We start from the raw sequence: 21,831 nt of genomic DNA on the forward strand, positions 1-21,831 counted from the left end.
CAAGATGAGAACAGATTACAATTAAGTCAATGCTATCTTGATGTTCACTTAAACGCAAATGTTCATAAGCAACAAATGAAATGTATGACCCAGCAGACTTTTTTAGAGAATGAAATGATACTTGTAAATCTAAACATATGAACAAAGACTTACTTATCATGGATAGAACTACATCACAGAAATGTTATGCACATGATAACACCCCCCCCCCCCGCAAAAAAAAACAACAAATGTGCATACGCATGCAATAAGGACAGACAAAATGTTTAAGGGGCAGATATGTTAAATCATAGGTTGGTAAAATTGAAATAAATGGAAGCAGTTGAAGTATGTTTTCTTCCAAAAAATGAAAATACAACTTTAAAAAGATATGTTTTGACACATACTAGTACATCATGGTTATAAGACACACCAAATGTATGACGAAAACGTGAAAACGTAATTAGAATTCATTTTTGGGTTCTATATATATATCCAAAGCTTTTCAACTGTAATATGTTCAAAGTTAAAACATTTATATATTTTCTTTGCCCAATGAATTATGAACTTGCACACTTTCTCCATTAACCTTTCAAATATTAAAAAAGATCCAGTCGAATGTCCTGTATATCATACACTGATTGCCTGCATTGGTGTCAAAGTCACTAACACAAGAGTTAAAACTCCAACAAAATCAATCAGCATTGCAGTGCAAATTAAGTTTTAACACAGTCCTTAAAAAAGGTGTGTGAATATGTACAAACTTAACTACCAATAGAACTATACAAAAAAAATCCGCAGTGTTCATCTGAATCAATTTTTAGCATTTGAATCTTCCAAATTGTCATCCCCTCCCCTGAATCAATTTCGTTTTATTCCTGTTAAAGTTGCCATTTTTGTATGGTAAACTACGAATAAAGAAGGTATAAGAAGAAGTATCTACAGCTATATAAACGAAAAGTTAAAAATACATAAACAATACATCACTTCAATAAAAATCCACTGAAATATTTTATATTAATTTAAAAAATACACAAAATGCCTCATTAAAGAACGATTTCTCATTCATATTTCTGGCGATGATTCCAAACTTCTGCGAAAATCTTTTTATGATTTCCTTCGATAAAGTTCAAAAATACTTCTGCTCTGTTTCTGCGACTTTCTCCTGAAGCACTGTTACATTTCTGTTGTATTTCTTCCGGTACATTTCCAATTTTTGCAAAAGTTTCGGTCATAATTGATGTATCAATCTCTTCTAGTAATTCTTCAAGACTTGGTAGTGCCTCTAGAAAAGAAGTTGATAATTCACGTAATATATAACTAGGCTCCCAAGAGGTAAAATTCAGCGCATTTGTAACCTTGCATCAAGATAACGTTTATTGGCATGAAATATTTATAAATTGTTTACGCCTCTATAAAAAAAAAAGCAATTTTGTTACATGCATGCAAAAACTTATACAATTAGTTTGAAACTTAAAAGCCGACACTAATATATTTACACGTTTTTGAAACGTTAGTTAATTATACATGTAAATACAAAACAAAATAAAGCAATTCATATAAGGACAAAGGATAAACAAAAGAATTGCTTTCTAAATTTGTAAAAGAGCTTGTGAAGGTTTATATTGATGCTACCAAACCAGTCTTTATTATTATTATTTCCTTTTTTTAGTTTTATATTTCAATGCAAAAACATGTAAAATCAAATCCCCAAATAGACATAAATTAATTCTAACTTTACAAATTAATGTGAATCTAAAAACAACAACATATGAATAAAAACCCAACCTTCTGTAAATTTCGGATATCCGTGATCTTTAATTGATTTCGTTTAGAAAAGGTGACCATGTTGTTTCTAGTACGCATCAACTTAATTTACTAGAGAAATAGTATTAGTAGGGAAGACATACAACGTTGTCTTGATTATGTTTCCTTTTCTTCCCTTAGGATGCACTGCAGCTACGTAAGTTAAATACCACTATGTACAATTAACTGCATCAAATAATATGCTTCCTTTGCGTGAAACACATTTAATATTTAGACTTGTTATATTAGAATACTGGTAAGCAATAAATACCTTGGTCTTTATATACAAAAATGGAGCTTCTCTTCTCCTTACATGGGTCTTTCGGACATTGCATGTGTTCTGATACCATCTTCCACAATTCGTCTCTTTTCTGCTTAGGAAAGGTTTCTACAGTATCTAAGAAAGTGGTGATTTTTTCCTTTCGGCTTTGACCTGACAATATCTTCGTGATATCCGTCTTTCCAAATGTTTTTCTTATTTGTTTGTCATGCAAAAGTTCCATGGGTTCCATTTCCTCCAGTAAGAATGGTCGCTTTAGTATGCCGCTGTCATTTGCAATTATGTCTGATAATAAAATTATGTAATAAGAATAAAAAATTATGCTTAGAGGCCTAATACCATCGCATATACCACAGTAAATTCTGTACCCTAAGTCAAGAGCATACTTCGTATAGAGTATGAGATTATGACTTTCTATAATCCTAACATTAAAAAATAGCTATGAACTATAACCGCCAACCGAATATCAAGAGTTACTAAGGCTATGACTAACTCAGTCCAACGTCGGGCTATAATCATCTGTATTTAGACTAGGAACATATTTTTTGTTTATTTTAACATTGTGCCATTTTTTTTAAACTGGGGAATGTTTCTTTTTTTTTTTTTAATTTTTATCTAAAGATCAGTTCATTTTTTTTTTAATTTTACTGCAACCATAGGAATATTTATATTTTTTAATCCATCCTGCAGATATTTCATATACTCTCTCTCTCTCTCCATTTTTCTCCCATTCAATATTTGAAATACTTTTTAAAACTTTTTTAATATGAATTGGTATTAAGATATGTAATAAAATTCTTATTTAAAAAATGAATGTGCAGCATATCAAAGAAATTATATTGTTACGTTTTCGATTGAAAGGGGTTTAACTTTATTTTTAATACATTCATGATTGATATTTAAAAATTCATTAACTGGAGTGATTTTTTGTGGATTTTTTTAAACTTAAATCAATTAAGCAAAAGAAATTAAAGTAAAAGAAAGTGTTACGTAAGAATGAAAACAAATCTTTGCATTAACGCAAGTAAAAAAAAAATGAAAAAAGTTAAGAGATTTTATCTCTATAGAAAAATATAGGTATATCTTGAGGACTTATCATTCTCACCCTTATCTATTTGTTCACTTGAACTGCTCAGTATAGCATTGATGTAATAATCGGTAGTATGTACAGGTCTTTAAGAGTTAAATGACAAGAAAATAATTTGTATCCAGTATAATATCTGTGGTCATTTACCAGATGTATTGCATGATTTACGTTTAAAGCTGGAGCATACGACCCCATATTGCTGTGGAAAACTACATCGGGGGGGGGGGGGGGTATTACACTTTTCCCCTTTAAGTATAACGATTTTAATGTGATTACGATAGTTATCAAAAATGCAAGACGACTAAAAGCTCAATCTCTTTCTCATGAAAACCTGGAAAAGTTTTAAAGATATTCGCAACGTACATTGCATGTACTGTACAATGACTTTGGAAAAGATATCAAATGATGACAACCCTTGTGTTTTTTAAAGAAAAATTAACAAAATTATAGTTTTAGCTGGTATTTACTCAAAATGGACTGGGCTGAGTTGGTCATAAATTTAAAAATTCAAAGACACACAATATCTCGCTGACTGTGAAGGACTATATGACTTCTGTTTAAATGTTATCGTGTCTTTATAAATACTATGTGCGTCTGTTAGATGTCTTTTAAAAACATATTTTATTGAACATAATTCATTGCATTGGACAAAAGTTATTCCAACTCAGATTGCTGTCTTCTTAAATGGTATACTATTATAACACTGCCCGCAAGCAGAATAAGTAATAGACGAACGGTTTGATTTTATAATAATTACTTGAATTTTGTTAGCGGATTAATTGGGGCATGCATATGGAAAAATGACTATAAAAGGGGAAAACATTTTGAGGACAGTATTTTGACAAAGCATTTATTTGAAACAATTTTATTATTGAAGATCAAGCAAAATTTCGAAATTATGATATTAAAAAGCTGTTGATAATTAATTTGGATTTGTGGAAATACTTGTAGTCCTAATATCATAGTCTCATGAAATATATTAATATTAGTAGACCAATGGGCCTATATTTCACAATTATATGAGCAAAGTGATACAACTCTATTGATGCGCAGTCTCTGTTTTTATTCAAATGTTCACCACTGGTTTAATCTTGTTCGAAGGACTAGTAACTTAAATAAACTTAATTCTACATAATAAGAAGATAATATTTTATTCATTGAACAAATAAGATCCTTGTTTCCTTTAACTGGATTTTAAACAAGTAGCCCATTGATGCCCCCACCTTACCCCAGGGCTCATGATTTAAACAAATTAGAAACTACACTATGTAATGAAGCTTTCACGAGAGTTTAATTTATTCCTTTTGTGGTTCTTGAGAAGATTTAAAAAAGATGCCACTTAATTTTCACTAATCCTTTTAAAGTTAATTATCTCTCTTAGAATGAACAAGTGGCCCTTCATTTGAGCAAATTTGAATCTCCTTTGTCCAAAGATGCTTTCTGGCAAGTTTGGTTATGATCGGCCCAGTGGTTCTGAAGTTCAAAATGTGTAAAAAGTTTACAGATGGACAAATGAACAGACAGACGCCGTTCAAAATGGGATCAGAAAAGCTTACTTGAGCTTTCAGCTCGGTTGAGATAATAGATATGACTGATGCTGGCTTTGTTGTTACGAATATTTTAAAAGATTTTTCCTACATACATGTATTGCTATTTTAAAATTTGATGACCGATTGTGGCCACGCCCTAGCCCCGAGGGTCATCATTTGAACAAATTTAAATCTTCACTGCCTGAGGATGTTTCCATATAAATATGACTAATAATGGCTTTGTTATTAAAAACGTTGCGCTTGAGAAGAAGATTTTTTTAAGATTCTGCGGCTTTGAGAAGATTTTTAAAGATTTTTGCAATATATTTCAATGTAAAAGTTTGATACGTATTATAACACCATCCTAGCCCCGGGGTCTTGATTTGTACACTTCCTGGGGATTCTTCCATGTAAATGTGGCTTATCATGGCTTAACTGTTCTTGAAAAGATTTGTTAAGAATTTCCCTTTATACTTTGATCGCCTATTTTCACCCTGCCTTAACCTCGGCGGAGGTCATGATATTTGATCAAATTTGAATGTACAGTATGTAATGAAGCTTTCACATAAATTTCATCTATTCTGATACAATGGTTTTCGAGAAAAAGATTCTAAAAAAGATGCCAATAAATTTTCATTAATTCTTAATTAGCTCCCCTTGAAAAGGGCGTGGTCCTTTATTAGTCCCCTACCGGTGAAACCGGAGGGGACTATAGGTTTACTCTGAGTCTGTCCGTCCGTCTGTCCGTCCGTCTGTCTGTCTGTCTGTCCGTCTGTCTGTCTGTCTGTCCCTCTGTCTGTCTGTCAGTCTGTCCCACTTGGTTTTCCGCACTTTTTTCCTAAACGCTTGCAGATATTGAGCTGATTTTTGGTATGTGAGTGTATCTTGATGAGTTACAGATCAAGTTTGCATTTCGTTCCGCTTCATTGATTTTTGACGGAATTACGGCCTTTTCAATTTTTATGGGTTTTCCGCAATTTTCTTCTAAACGCTTGTAGATATTGAGCTGATTTTTGGTATGTGGCTTTACCTTGATTAGTTATAGATCAAGTTTGCATTTTGTCCCGCTTCATTAATTTTTGACGGAATTATGGCATTTTCAATTCTTAACGGGAACAGAACCAGATTACACCTGCCGGTAGGGGACTAGTATTGCTCATGCAATACTCTCAGAATGCTTGTTTAATTAAACTGAAATTCCTTTTACTCAAGTGCTTGGCAAGTTTGGATGAAATCGACCCAGTGGTTATTTAGAAGAAGTCAAAAATATGAAAAGTTTACGGACGAAACATGACAGACGACAGATGTACGCTGGACACCCTTCATACAGGTGAGCTAAAAGAAAGATTCTGTAAACATATTTTAATATTTTTTCCATCGATCCCATGTGTTTAGGCATCGGTTTTGGATGATATCTGATTGGGAAAAAAATCTACACAATAATCTAGCTTATTTCTTTTATAACCTTGCTTGAAATAAAGATATTTTTGTGTACCTGTTGGCTTTGGCTTGTATTTAGTTCGAAGAAACACTTTTGGTTTATCCATTGAAATCTTCACTTTGTGTAGTACTGTCGAAAAAGCTGTTTTTACATTTTTTAAAGTATTTGCTTCTTGCGTATTAATCAAGTGGAGATGAATGAATTCCGGAACCTTTTCTACAAAAACAAAAGAGATATTATCCAAAAAATATTTACAACTGTTGGTTGTGATATCGTTTATTCTTCGACAATAATTATTGATTGTATTTCGCTTATGATAATCCTTACCGGTATTAATTGTTCTTTGGCCACATTTGATTCTTCGTACTCCCTTTCGAGATAAATGGACTAAAAACTCATCCGTTTCATTGCTGATGTGTGACATAAACTCTGTGGTAGGCGTTTCTAAAAGTCTAAATACAATAGTGACAGACCCTTTCTCTAGCCCAACAATGACCATTTCACCACTGTCCACATTAAGTTCTTTAGCCAACAAATCTCTGATATCGTTCACTTCAGTCTGACATTTTTCCAACTCCTTCTCAACATACACTCTGATGCAATGTCCTTCAAAAACCAAAAGTTAAGATGCAACAAACAATTTGAAATACCAACAAGAAAGGAAATACATGTAACCATTTTTTTTATATGATAATATGTAATTTAGTTCAATTTTTATCATTTTGCCTTTAGTGAGGGATGAAAGTCTAAGTGATTTTTTAAATGCAAAAAATTATTTTCTGAGTGAACCAATTTGCAAAACAGATGTACATTGTGAATAGCTACTAAGTTTGGTGTTGACATATGCAAACTTTTTTCTGAAAGGTTATGACAGATAGAAAATCAGAAAGTAGTAAGTTATTTCTACACTATTTCTACATTTCTTTTATTAAGATGGGAGACAGATTTAAATCTGAGCTGGGATGGGATTTTTTTATTTGAAAAAGTTCATTACTTAAGGACTATACATTATCCAGAAAAGAAATTTTTGAATTGTTTGAAATATAGAGGGCTGTGAATGAATTTTTTTTTTACTTTTCATATAATTCTCTTCATGGGAGGAATAAAATACATATATTATTTAAAGTTCTGCAGAGATAGGAGTAATAATTATTTTCCTTCCTTTCAGAGGAAATTGTGCACTTTTCCAAAGTCGAGGACATTGTTAAACAGTTCCTAAAGTTCATCTATCCATGATGATTTAGAATGTTATCAATATGTAAGCGTACAATTACCATTATTGTGTTATTCAAAGATGTTAAATTACACATGTGTCTAAGCTCACTGAATGCTGAAATGGAGGGGGGAGGGGGGGGGGTTGTTTAATAATTCCAAAATATTGTTGTAAAAATATTTATATATTTTATTTACTTCCAGGAATGAATTAAGTTATTTTCTATCCAAGTGGTTTGAAGTCACTCTGTTTCAATTTTTTTTAAAATTCTTTTTATAAGAAATGCACAATTACCATTGAGTAAGGCATGTTAAAGTGGAAATTGCACTAGTTAATAACAGCTTCTGATAATATATTGCTTTTAATATTAGGTACCAATGCGTTCTTTTTTTATCAAACGTAAAATTCCAGTTTAAACGTGAAATTCAAATATTTCGGATTTCCATCGATTCGGCATGAGCATCACTGAAGAGACATAATTTGCCGAAATGCGCATCTGGTGCATCAAAATTGATACCGTATATGATTTACATTAAGAAACAGATTTCCTCTTATGGTACTTAGTATTACACTTTCTTCATCGCTTTTGACAGTCAATGGGAGTTTGATTTGAAAATCATCCATGTTTCAAATATGTATGGTCAAAACTTACTGAAACTTTGAAGTTAAAACCATTAAACAGTACCGATGAGAAAATATACAGTAATATTTCATCCTTCAACATCCCTTGTTATACATTGAAAGCCTTAAAATGTTTTAATTTTTTTTTTTTAGATATTTGATAAATGAAAATATATACTGTGAAATTACTCATTTTCAAGGGGGTTTGATGTCTGTTGTTTCCATGGTATTGAAAGAGCCATGAATTCATCCCCCCCCCCAAATGTTTAAATCAATACTAAAGTATAATATATTATGACTTTTGTAATTGCAAACAGCTTGACCAAGCGAAGTACATTTAGTTACACCTGCCTACATATGAAATATGCATTATGTTTACTGAATATTGTTTGTACCCTTCCAAAACTGATTTCAAAATAATGTAAGCTTAAAGACTTAATGATGAACTTTGCTACATGTATATTTATTACGTAACGTGTTTACATGTGTTTGGTAATGTGCATTCTATTGTATTAACATATTTAGTTGCTTCGTGATTTGTTCATTAATAAATGATCATTCGATTCCAAACTTGTGTTTTCATATGTTTTTAAATTGAGCACCGCCTTATCAGGTATTCATAAATGATTTATTGGAACCCGCACTTACTCTCATCTCCTTCTTTTTCTGACAAATCTGAATCGAAGTAAATCAATGGGAAAAGATGTTGACGCTTTGATGCAAAAACAGAACATTTAGTGCTCAGTTCATGCGCGGAGCATTTCTCAAATATCCATTGCAGGAAACAGATATTATATTCGATTTTAAAATCCTCTTTCAAGTTGTTCAAAAGTCTCTGTGCATTTAATCCCTCCATCACTCCCTCGTCTACAATACCTACATCAAAACAAAAATAAAATGAAGAAAAAAATTCAAAATCAATTCATTGATAGGTTGTTATCAAGATAATTACAATTAAAGTTATATTCTACAGCCAATCACATACCCTTTAGGACGACTTTCATTGAAGCCAAAATATCGTCAGTTATTGAACCTGCCAATTCCTCTAGAAAAGACGTCATCGACAAATTTCTTTCATGGTCTACGTGTTCTTCTTTGACATCCGCTGAATAAATAATGACATTTATTTAAAGACAAAATTTTTTGGCAATGATACACCAGAATTACAATAAACAATATAAAGTCAACTCTAATTCTAATACCGGTACCTGTGCATTTTTTGCTTTTGTCTTCGTCAGCATTCGCTTTCTAAAATCATATTTAGCTAATCGTCACAATACATATCTTTTTTTTTATTGAAGAGTAAATATTAATATAAGAGTATGTCTTTTCTACAAACGGTTTGATATAACAAGTTCATATGATATACAAAAAGTATTTGTTACTTTTGAAAGTATTACAATCTAACTGTCATTATTACTGAATACTGTAAATCTTTTTTACCTCATCTCTGCCTTCTGAACTTTTATCAAGCATCATTTCTGGGTTCACATCACGCAGCTGTTTATCCGCTATTTCGTATAACATTTTAACATTTCATTGAATTAATTTTTTGTCAAAATTAAATAACCACAGCATTAATCACAAAATATTTCAGAAACTGAATAAACGGGAAGTCTGAGTAATTAAAATTACCTGGTTCGTAAACGATTTCATTCGTGATAAATACTTTAAAAACTCTGAAGGTCAGATGCCGTAAAATCAGCATTCGATATGTTATGTACTTCCATGAATTTCTCTCACAAAATATCGACCTCAGGGTAGGTATTAATTTATCCCTGATCATAAATGTGAGTATAATGCTTCCTTCTTGTATACCAACAAGTATCACATCATCTGGTTCAGCTCGTAGAAATGTAGCTAAGTCTTTTTGCAGTGTATCTAGATCCCCTCTATTGTATGAAGCGATATTCTTACAATCAATATGAAACACCACTCTTTCATAGCCTACAAAAATATATGCAGTACTAGTAAGTAAAGTAATTTATAAATCCAATAAAATACTTGAAACCTGTTTATATAAATAAATTTAAAAATCAAATTAAAAAGAGAACTAAATACTTACCTTTCAATTGAGACTTAAATTTTTCAAAGTAAAACACTTCGTCATTTCTGCTCTTTGAGTACTGCAAACATTTTTTGTACATGTTTTCATCAGGGGGTTGAATTGCCAAGGCATATGCTTGAAGAATTGATACATTATTGTACAAAGAGAACTTATTATCCATGTACTCTAGTAAACTCTTTGGTGTCCTCACGTCATCTAATTCAGGATCAGGATCACACATGCGGTCTACGAGAAACAAAGAGTATGCATGAATTTTTTTTTAACATACATTTGTAATAGTATTTAAATAATGTTTTCCTCGTAACACTACAAGTTAAGTCAATCTCGTGTCTCGGTAAAAAGTTGCGGCTCAGTAACTGTGTAGCTAAGTTTAACCTTTTTTTACCTTTCATCTGAATAAATAATAATTTCCCTAAATAGAAAAAAAGTTTTCATTACATTCATTTTTTTTTATTATTTTTCTATTGACCCTTATTGTAAAAATAAGAGTTCTGGAATCGCTCATTTTGCTGATAAATAAAAATTTGATCATGAAGGAACCAGAGAATACTGCTGATTTTAGTTCATGTATTTAAAAAAAAATGGCAAAAAAGAATCGCTTCAGGAGATCTTTACAAATTAGAAGTTTTAATGAAAAGTAAAAAAAAAAACAAATGGAAGAATTTCAGTCAAAACATGAATAAGTGAAATTTATCTGAATTTTTTTTTTGTTGAAGATTTTTTTTTTTAAATTTGGTATCTCTGTTAAGTTTCCAATTTTCTACATAGTAATATAAGTGTTGCGTTTTAAATGATCATGGTATTTTCTTAAAAATCTGAAAAACCTTTTAAAAGTTCTTTCATTTTTCTTGTCGTTTCAGCTGACATATCTTCACTCATATCCTGCAAGAAGTCACTGAATGCTTTGTTACAGGAGAATCTGGTAAATGCATTTAGGCCTCTGATGGCTTTTCCAGATTTACTTTCCTCTGTAAAATAATTATTATTTTCAAATCATTTTAATGTATCGAAAGGGTGATGGATCGGATTGAACATATCTATTTGTTTAAAAAAATCTTAATTAATATGAAACATTTCTACCAGTCTACATATATATATAGTTTAAGAAAGAAATTTTACATATAAAATACATCCGATGTATTTATGATTGTATGCATCCAGATTCAACAAGCAAGACTGGTCAAAGTGGGAATTCAATTTACTTTGGAATGTTTCTTGATTACTCATCATGAAAATGTAGACCACATACAGAATGTGAATCATGATTGATAGAATGCATCCTTATTGTCTTCGTCAAAATTTTAAGAACCGGTCGCGATAGTCTAGTTGTAGGGCGTTCGCTTCGTGATTGGGAGGCCAGGGTTCGATTCTCGTTCGCCGCGCCGCGTCAAACCTAAGACGTAAACATAGGTAGTGACTACTCTTTCGCCAAGCATTCGGCACTAGAAATGCAAGTCACAGATCTTTTGGATGAAACCTTAAAAACCGAGGTCCGTGACACTGCAGGCGTTGGCACGATAAAGAGCCCTCACTGCTCAATGGCCGTGTCGGTTAATTCCAGCCATTCCCACTGTTTAAAAATCAGGTTGGAAAAGGTAAAATTTTATGTGGGAATAGGTGGAATACTTGTATAAACCAATAATTAACTGTATAAACTAATTTATAAACGTATAATTACTTGTAAACAGTGAGTAATTCTGTTTGGATGGAAGACAGGTAAATGGACTTTTGCATAATATTATTCAAAAAGCAGAAATCTAAGTGAATGAAATCACATTTTTTCTTAAATCTATTCATAATATTTTATAAAATTCTTAAATCTCTGTATTATTAGGTGTGTATATTCTAAAAGCATATACATAAGTGCCTCAAATATTTTCCCCGTAAATCTACTTATTTTATTGTCTAAAATCCAGATATTTAAATTCATTAAATCATATTTTTTCTTAAATCAATTTATTTTATTTCCTAAAACTCTTATTTTTCCCCCTGTCTTAGAGTGTAAAAATACAGGTAAATCTGAGGAGGGCTGTAATTAACCAAATTGCTATAAAAACAAATTTACTATCACAACACTTATTGTTATTTGCAAGTAGGAATAGGTGGAATTGAGATTTTTAAAAAGTGGGAATAGGTGGAAGACACCCCTGTGTCGAGTATAGGTCTACATTTGAAGCCATCCGCCAGCATACGGTGATGTCTCTATGTGAGTGAAAAATTCTCCAATGGGACGTAAAACAACATACAATCAATCAATCAAAATGTTAGAATATTAGAATTATAGCTACTTCGTAATGGTATAAAATATTCTGACATAATCACTCATCCGAATAATCTAGGTTCCTTACACCCACCAAAACCTTGTATAACATCTTCACCTTGAGCATCGTTACTAAAATTGCTCTACTGATATAACACTATCTTCCTATCATCATAAACGATCTGGCAATAACAATCCTATGGGCATGAATACATGCATTTGGGTTTTGATCACCAGATTGGTGTATCATGGACGACTAAATCTTCTTATAAGGATCCATTTTGGTTTATTATATCATATCAAAAATTAAGTGAACTTGAAACTTTACCATTTTCAATTTTGATGTCACATGACTTTTGGTTAGCTCTTCTTTTCTCATCTCTTTCTTTCACCTTGTTTGAAATTCTTCTCTTTTCTTCAGTTTCTTCGTGCAAAGCTATTGGATCACAATTATCTTCATTTTTCTCTGAAGTATTGATACATACCTTAGATCAATTTATGACACTATTTACTAGTTACTGGAGCAGTTTTTTTTTCATATTTTCAGTTTTACTCTCTTAAATATGAAAGCAGTAGTTGTTGTTAGATTGATTTTCCAAGATGCTAATATAAATCTATTCATTCAATTTTAGGATGTAAGGCACAATTAAGGTAATACAAACGATTCCTCTTTACAATTTTTTGTACAGGTTAGTCATAGACTCATGTTTATAAAATGATGAAAATTAACACAAAACATGGGTTTTCTAGGAAAATACAGAGCAATATTATTCACATCTTTCGAACAACTTGAAATATGTCATTTCATGACCTTAGTTTTGTGTTACTGAACACATACAGAGATATTTTTGAGACCTAATTTCGTGATTTACAATTCAAACGCCGGAAATTGCGTTGTATAAAAAATGTGTGCTTCTATGCAGTTTATTATTTGATATGTATTACGCATCTTTAAATTCACAGAATAGTGCTGTTAAAATCTGTGCATATCAAATAAAAAAGAGCAGTTTTTTTCACATCACGCACGATATTTTCGTTGAATTTTCGGTGATGAAGGAAATAGATGAAATTTAGAGAGCTTATCTAGAATGTGAGTTGATATTCTTTACCTGAATCTGAATCCATTGTCGCTATAGCAGAGTCGCTTCCCTTGCTGGCTGTATTGTCAGTGTCGCTGTCATTATCTGTTGGATTGTTGTTCGTCATCTCTATGACGGGCACTTTAAAAATGAAGTTAATTAATTTTTTTCAGTATACAGTTTAAGTTCAGATTTCTTCGAGTACAAGTATTCTGAATCAATAATATATTTTTTTTAATAAATGTACATTTATTCTATTTGAATAATTTTGCAAAAAAGAACTGCAGTGTGTCTGAAAACGTTGAATCTCTAGCAACTGGTGCCAAATATCAAACACATTTGGAAAAACAAATATCTACTGCTCGTAGCACAAAGACTTACAAGGTTAACTATATATCTCTCTTGGGACTCTGTGGTCTCAGTATGAACCCAATTTAATTAAGAAAATATTATTCTAGATAAATTGAAACGTTGCATTTCTTGAGAAAACTTTTTTAATAGTTCTTTGTAAAACTTTGAACCATGATATGGAATCCTGTTTTTTCAAAATGCTCACTAAAGAAAAGATAGACATTGTCGGGACATTTCTCTCAGAATACAACCTACCCGAAACATTTTTGCTTTAAATACATTCCCATATATGATTCCTATGTATCAAAATGTTTTGCACTAAATTCGTAGCTTAGATTTTAAAAAAAAGTCAGCAAGAGCTAAATAGAAAGGAAAAAACCTACGCAATCAAATATAAATTAAATTTTGGGAAAACACATTATATAATGCATCTCATAATTATAATTATTTTAGATACCTGCACGTCCACCTCACTCGGCATTTCAGTTGCGATTGCTAAAAATGGGGTACTAAATCAACTTTCCGCAAAATCATCTGATTGGTTGAGAGATATATACCCAAATACACATGTAAATTAGCGAGGTCATAAGAAAGGTCATGTCACAAGTCATTTAGAATACTCGTTTCCTACCGTATCGGAGATACAGGGCGGGGCCCGGCTCGAGCTATTGCTCTCGCCTTAAGCCCCGCCCTGTATCTCCGATACAGTAGGGAACTCGTACTCTAAATATAACTTAAGTTCCACAGCGCAGCTAGATTTGTCATTTAAAAAAAGCGGAGATGTAGCATATACATGTAGTTACCCCAATTTCACGGATTAGGGACTAAAAAAGATACGTAGCACAAGTGCATGTACATGTATCCTCTGTATTCAGCATTAAATTGCTTCAAAAAAATTTTCAATCATAAGATATAAAACACCGGACTAGAATCCAACATGCATTTCCTCTCCGTAAAGGAAATCACTTCGTCAGTTTTCTAGATTTATTCATTTTACATATACCTTTGAAAATTATCTAAGAATTCACTTAAAGTATATCTTTAATAAGAATTTCCATTCTTGGCTCGGTCGGTGGAGGGCTCGCTCCCTGATCGGTTCAAACCCCGGTCGCAACTAACTTGAGTGGAAAAAAAAGGTAGCAACTGTTCCTTCGCCAAGCGCTCGGCACTTTGAAGTGAAAGTTGCGGGTCTTTAGGATGAGACCTCAAAAACCGCTGCATTTCATTTCCGGAATTTTGCATAGCATTTCCAACATTTTTTAATTTCATTTCCGACAATTTTTATTTTCATTTCCGACATTTTTTTCATTTCCGGAATTTTTGCAGGGTACCTCTTTGGCAATTTAATGTTAACCAAGTAGGTGGAAATGGAATTTTTAAAGATTTTATTTCAAACCACATTTTCAAAATATGCCTTATAATTTCCATCCTAACATATTTAATTTCAAACTTAAACTGAACATTTGAAAAGGAGAAGAGCAAAAGTTCACAACATTTACAAGTGCCTCAGGGAAAGAAAAAAAAATCTTTTATTTTTCACTTCATTGATAGCAAGGCAAAATTCTTTATTTGGATTTCAAAGATACATTCATGATTTGTTCAAATTTAAAATGTTTGTAAGTGAAGTCTTCAATCCTGCTTTCAATGCCAAAAAGTACTACCTGAAAAATGTCGGAGATGAAAGCTTGAAAATGTCGGAAATGAAAACTATAAAATGTCGGAAATGAAAAATTAAAAATTTCAAAAAAATCCGGAAATGAAATACAGCCTTAAAAACCGAGGCCCCGTGTCATGACAGGCGTTGGCACGATAAGGATCCCTCACTGCTCAATGGCCCTGAGTGCCGAGTAAAGGTCTAAATTTGAAGCCCTTTAAAACGTAGTCTTTGATGGCGTCTCTATATGAGTGAAAAAATTCTCGAATGGGACATTAAACAACATACAATCTTATGAATAACATAAATATGCTTCAAAGTAAAATAAGATAAACTATAAGAAAAGAAACTTACATAATTTCACTTGTGTTGCATCATCATTATTATCAACCATGCGTGTTTTTTTCATCCGAATTGTTTCTAAAATGGTAATGCTGCAGTTCAAACATCTTTAAAGAAGGCTGGTAACCTTAAATATTCACACTACTTTATAAATACATACTGAAAAACTGTATTAGTTTTTTTCTTCGGGTAATAGTTACAACAATGCCTGTAATAATAACTCCAATAAGACCCCCGACCGGTAACATCCAGAGCATGTCTCTATAAAGAAGAAAAAAATCTATTAGTAATACAATCTGTTATAATAATTTATTATACTTTCATGTTAAATACTAAAATCTGATTGGTTTAGAGACATTTAACAATCCGTAATATTACCCTCAGCGTTAGCAACACACTTGACAACGGGTAACATTACGAAAATATCACATGCGTTCAAATCATGCGCGTACGGTTCACCGTAGAATTCTCAAAACGTCGGTTGTGCGTTTGAAAGAAGCCGAATAAACGACGTCAATAAAAGCTTGCGTCCGATGTAGCTTACTTGAAAAAGACAAACGACAGACGAAACATCCTTGCGAGTGCAAACTTTAGGTGATAAAGGACTTCTGAGTAGCAAACAAATAATAAAGAGGTTGGTAAATCTTTTTACGAAGCTTTCCTATTGAGAAAAATAGAAGCGGGGAGTTTGAAAGCTTTCTAACCGTGAAGTTAACGACGATCTCCGAATTTTTTAATGACATCCGAAATCAATAAGGCATTCAGTATAATAAAATAAATAGTGCACGTTTTTGAGGGTAACAGTTGAAATTGACACCCCTCGGAAAACCATTGTCAACCTCCGCTGACGCGTCGGTTGACAATGGTTTTCCTTGGGGTGTCAATTTCAACTGTTACCCTCAAAAACGTGCACTATTTATATAATATTATTAGCAGTTATAAAATGAACGTATTTTCTCAAGGTATATTATTTACAAAAATACGTACATTTATTACATGACTACTAATAGTGTATTACTATTGTATATACTGTAAGCTGGCTCTCCTTGTATGGGAAAATATTACTGGTTGGTTACTGATGAAAAGTACTAAAATATTCACTTCTTAATTAAAAACTATCAAAGATTGATAACGAATTGAATAAACTTTTAATCCTATTTCTTATCATCATGAATGATCACTTAAATATGAAAGAGATACATCGAAGTCATTTTTTTCTTCCTGAAATTAGACAAAAACAACAGCAGAAGAGAATTAAGGTTAATCTTTTGTGTTACATGTCTCTTTTATGGATATTAAAATAAGTTATTTTATTATATGATTGAATAATTCTCAGCTCTCAGTCTAGCCGAGATCCAACATTTTGAAATCATACTAAGTTATGTTAATCTGTACGAGATCTCAAAGGTTCCTTCGGCTGGGTGATCATTGCACTCCTCTGAATGCTAAATCATCGTATTAATTCTTTTTAAAAATAGCAAGAATGGTATAATGTTCAATACTCAATCGCGTACAGCTTTTTATAGCAAGGATCAGATTAAATAAAAAAGGCTCTACTTTGGCATTATATGGCACTGTTACAACGCACTTTGAAAAATTACGCACTTCTAATTTTTTTTTTTCAAAGTGCGTTAAATTTTGGACCCAGTTAACGCACTATGAAAAATATATATATCTTTTCAACGTGCGTTAATATCGACCATATTAGGGCACTTTGAATGAAATATGAAGATAACGAACAGTATTCAATCTCGAAAGTCCAATGAAACGATACGAATTTGGAGCAGAGCAAACACGGACCTCAAAATTTAGAGGTGGGATCAGGTGACATGGAGGAATGAGCATCCCCTGCCGACCGGCTACACCCGCCGTGCGCTCCTTGTCTTGACCGGGAAACAAAAACTGGAAATATCCGTAGACAGTTCAGTGTATAAATAATGGCCTAACAATCAGTATGAAAAACGTCAGTCAGCATTTGACTCAATGACAGGTTGTATGTTCTGACAAGGTCATTGTATCGACCGAAAAACTTGCGAAAAGATGACTTCAGACGAGATGTTGATATCCTTGCTTCGTCAATTGGTACCCATGGGAATTACAAAAGATTGTTGGAAGACCTGCTCTCCAAAAACTACATAGATATTGTCAATCAGAAACTCAAGCATCTTTTTAATATCAACTTCAGAGTACTTGTGTGTACAATCAGAGTGCTTTTTAACAAAATGATTTTGTAAATGACCAGTGACAAGGTAAGTATATTTACGATTCAATTTTTATTGAAAAAGCAGCTGTCTATGATGTCAAAAGGCCTGGACTTCAATTTGTCGTGGGGAATGGTTGTATAAAGTGCTGAAAAGTCGTACGTTTTGATGCTATTGATTTTAGTAGAATTTTGTGATTTTAAATTTTCCAAAAGTTCTTTGGAGTTTTTAAGTATCCACATCTGATTTACACCACTTCTCGAATATACTGGTGAAAAGTACTCCTGAAGTTTCTCCTTCATTACAGTGAATATTTTAGTGAGGAGTAAAAAAGAGGCTTGGTAGAACATTTACTGGAACCCACTATGTATCTTTGTTTGTAAGGATTTTTATGAAGTTTAGGAATCCAGTAAAGATATGGTAATTCAATTCATTTTGGTTGTTGGAAATATTGAAATAAAATGTGCACGGCTTGGTCAATATTCTTGCAAATTTTAGGCATGATAAATAATTATTTGAACCTGATTGGACAATTTTTCGGTGATGACGTCACTTCAGGATCTAAGATATAGACGTTTTAAAGGTTTTGTTCACAAAGCTTCTCGTAAATGTTATAATAGGGAAATGGACCTTTTAGAAATAATGGAGGAATGATTGTTTAATAGCACTATTTCGTTTCTTTTTTAATTTTATCAAGTCTGTAATAAGTTCGGTAGATGTAGGGGTATTAGTGACTTAAAACATCGCTTTTTGGAGGGAAAAGGGAGCAATTAAAATTTTATTCTCTCTCTCTCATATTCATCTATCTATCTATTGATCAGTAGTAAGAAGTATGGGGGAAAATATGGATTTCATACAAGTTTTTCCCCCTTGATTTGTATTTGATTTTGTTAAGCTACTTTGGCCAAAGCATAGTCAGTTGGCTATTGTTGCTTAGATCAGCGATTTGGCCCCTGAGCATTTCTTCCTTAATATAATATAGTGCGTTTTTTTTTTTCCAAAGAAAGCTTATCTCAATTTTTTCATCTATTGTACGTTAACTCAAATTTATTGAGAGAAAGTATATCAATACCAGTTAAATACATATATTTGGGTAGAAGGATTAAGAGTTGGGCTGAGGGACCCTCTACCTGTCTTGTCCTCGTTCTCAATGAGGGTAGATCAATCCATAAGTTTTTCGAAGAAATATAACAAAATAATGCTGTTTATTACTAAAATCTAAGTCCAGGGGTTTTGTTTTATACATATTTTTTTCAAAATGCGTTAAGTGTAACGCACTTTGAAAAATAATGTCAAAGTGCGTTGACTTTGTCCCCAACTTTGACGCACTTTGAAAATTTTGTTCCAATTTTAACGCACTTTGAAAAAAATTTTTAAGGTGCGTAATTTTTTCAAAGTGCGTTGCCACATAGCACCAGGTATAAATACAATTTAGAAATAATCGGTCTCTCATACTAATACATTCTCTTTAAATGTAACGGCATCTTTAAGCAAAGTTCATACCATTTACACTTTAAGACATATATGTTAGTGAATACAATAATAAAAGGTCAATTTCGCACATGGATTCGGCACAATCATTTCAAAACCGACTTTTTAAAAAATAAAAAAAAGTTATTCATTATTTTATTAGTTGCTATGTTTCTCTTTTATTTTAAAACATATAAGAAAAATTATAATGACTTTAACTTGCCTTTCGGGCACTATATGTTCTTTTTTCTCATCAGGTTTTGTCTCGTTTTCCAATGATCCAACACTGTTTAAAATTTAATTAAAAATCATACATAAATTAAAATGGTTTTGCAGCAAACAGACAAACATGAATACATGTATAGGAAAATTTGTCTATGTACCATAAAAAAAATACCGGTACAATGTGTAATGCTAAGGTAATGTTATATAAATGTATTCAAATGATTCGTTTGATCATACTTTACTGAACATCAGCAGCTGTACAAATTATCTGTCTCAATAATATGTAGTAGAAAGAGAAAAATCACATGACAAGAGTGACTATATTAAAAAGTTTACTTTTCTCAAATTCATCAATGTTTTTAAGGAAAATATTTGTATTAATGGTGTATTCTGATCGCATTTAGCTGGGGAATAAACCAAGCTTAGACAGAAGGAGGATTAATTTATTTAAGCAAACATATTTCCTATTACATGTAAATGTAATTCAAAATAAAATCTTTCACCAGAACAGTGTATTTTTTTCGCCTTTGACAAGCCATTCGGTTCTTACATGAAAACTGTATCATTCAGTGTAGTGTCTCCTGTTTGGTTTGTTATTGAAAGAGCAGATCTAAAAAAGAAAGAATATTTGTAATGTATTTAATGAAGCATTGGACAGGAATTTTTCGAAGTCCAATCATAGCCCAATGTAAAGAGATTTTATTACTTGTTTTTTGTTTCCTTTTCGCAATTTGCATCCGCACGGAAACATTTCTTTTCTGGATTAATACTCAGACAATCAGGGTCTACAAAGGAAACAAGTTATCAAAACGTTTTGAATCAGTAGCCTCTGAATGAAACTAGAAATTATCGCCCACATGTTCACGATAATTGTACTTACGTTTGTAAACTTCTTTTGAATGGATCATCTTATTTGGACATCCGTTCAAAAATTTTGAGCAGTTGTAATAACTAGGTGCTTTGTTACTTGAAAACATGTAGTTGTAAATTGGGCAATTTCCTGGAAACAAAGAAAGTAATTGTATTTGTACTGCACAAGGTACCTAATATCGGACTTTCTAACATAATTTTCAAAGATTTATGTTTTTCAAAGCAGATGTGTATTTACATGCAGAATCAAGAAAGTTAGAAAAAATATCCATGAATAGTTTCGAATGATTACAAGAGAAAACAGTCTACCTGGTGCAATAGGCACACTTCTTCCACAAAATTCCACAGATTCATTGAGATAAGTACTAGCTAGACAATGGTAGATCATCCCTTGCTCTTCAGGTTTTTTTGAAGTCAAATCATAGAGACAATTCAATTGTTTGGAGGCCTCTATCCATTCCGTTATATTGTTTGGTTCTGGACAGGATTTTACTCTGTGTACCCATTTTGGTAACGGGACGGATAGAGAACTCTGCAATAGGACAACTTAATAAAGTATCGCTACTAATAATTAGATTTGATGATTTCAAAATGTGTGATTTAATTGAGGAAGGTATCAGTATATCTAGCTTATCATTATCAGAGAAAATACATATTAATATCTGTAAAGTGCAACACACTTACCAAGAACAGTAGCGTTATTATAAAAAGTCCTTCCATTGGTGTCGAAATGTGTCTGAAGAAGAGAAACTTATTTTCGGTAACTTTATAATAAGTCAATGATAGCAGGCAAATAAGCGGAATGAAAATCAAACGAACTTTTTAAATGAGATACATATACATGTATACTTTGTCAGGTAGATTAAAGGAAATTAAGTACAAATGAAGATGTAGGAATGTTGCAACACTAATTTTAGATTTATTAAAAAAAAACTTCACTTACTACATGTTATTCCTTTTCTCATGTGCCTTTCTTTATGTCTTTCATGTGTTGAAAATTATCAATTCTAGAATGTCAATAATAATGAAAGTATAGCCATATGTCTATTTAACCATTGATCAATATTCAACACACAAAAAGATCGAAATGCAAAAAACAAATCAAACTACTATCTCTCTGAATAGCAGAAAACAGATCGTTCAAACAAAAGGCCCACAGGCCTAAGTTGTCATCTGGGTTCCAAGCATTTTATATCTTTCAAAACGTTTTAGATTTTTAGAAATTTACAAGTTTGATTCAAACACTCAAACCTTAAATAACCAGAACACTTTTTACATTGTGAGTTTTTAGAATTTTACTTCAAATATTCAAAATATCCCGATTTGATTTTTGAAACACGGTCGATATAAATTCA

General features: G+C 32.1%; 1 protein-coding gene across 1 annotated transcript; it reads right to left on the reverse strand.

Moving 5' to 3' along the window:
* Nucleotides 1–221: 221 nt before the first annotated feature.
* On the reverse strand, nucleotides 222–21,440 carry LOC133182628 (uncharacterized). Its single transcript, XM_061317475.1, has 22 exons — nucleotides 21,420–21,440; nucleotides 21,161–21,212; nucleotides 20,786–21,008; nucleotides 20,487–20,606; nucleotides 20,313–20,391; nucleotides 20,157–20,216; nucleotides 19,605–19,667; nucleotides 15,871–15,971; nucleotides 15,723–15,788; nucleotides 13,394–13,504; nucleotides 12,613–12,750; nucleotides 10,849–10,992; nucleotides 10,022–10,249; nucleotides 9,592–9,903; nucleotides 9,400–9,467; nucleotides 9,165–9,204; nucleotides 8,942–9,061; nucleotides 8,605–8,832; nucleotides 6,450–6,728; nucleotides 6,177–6,338; nucleotides 2,057–2,350; nucleotides 222–1,264 (listed from the first exon to the last, which is right to left on the reverse strand). Exons 2-22 carry the CDS (start codon nucleotides 21,194–21,196, stop codon nucleotides 1,041–1,043), a joined length of 3,096 nt encoding a protein of 1,031 aa, XP_061173459.1. The 5' UTR covers nucleotides 21,197–21,212; nucleotides 21,420–21,440; the 3' UTR covers nucleotides 222–1,040.
* Nucleotides 21,441–21,831: the final 391 nt, after the last annotated feature.

This window comes from Saccostrea echinata, unplaced genomic scaffold (genome assembly GCF_033153115.1).
Source record: "Saccostrea echinata isolate AGI-Se365-2 ecotype Australia unplaced genomic scaffold, CSIRO_AGI_Sech_v1 ptg000009l, whole genome shotgun sequence".
NCBI lineage: Eukaryota > Metazoa > Mollusca > Bivalvia > Ostreida > Ostreidae > Saccostrea > Saccostrea echinata.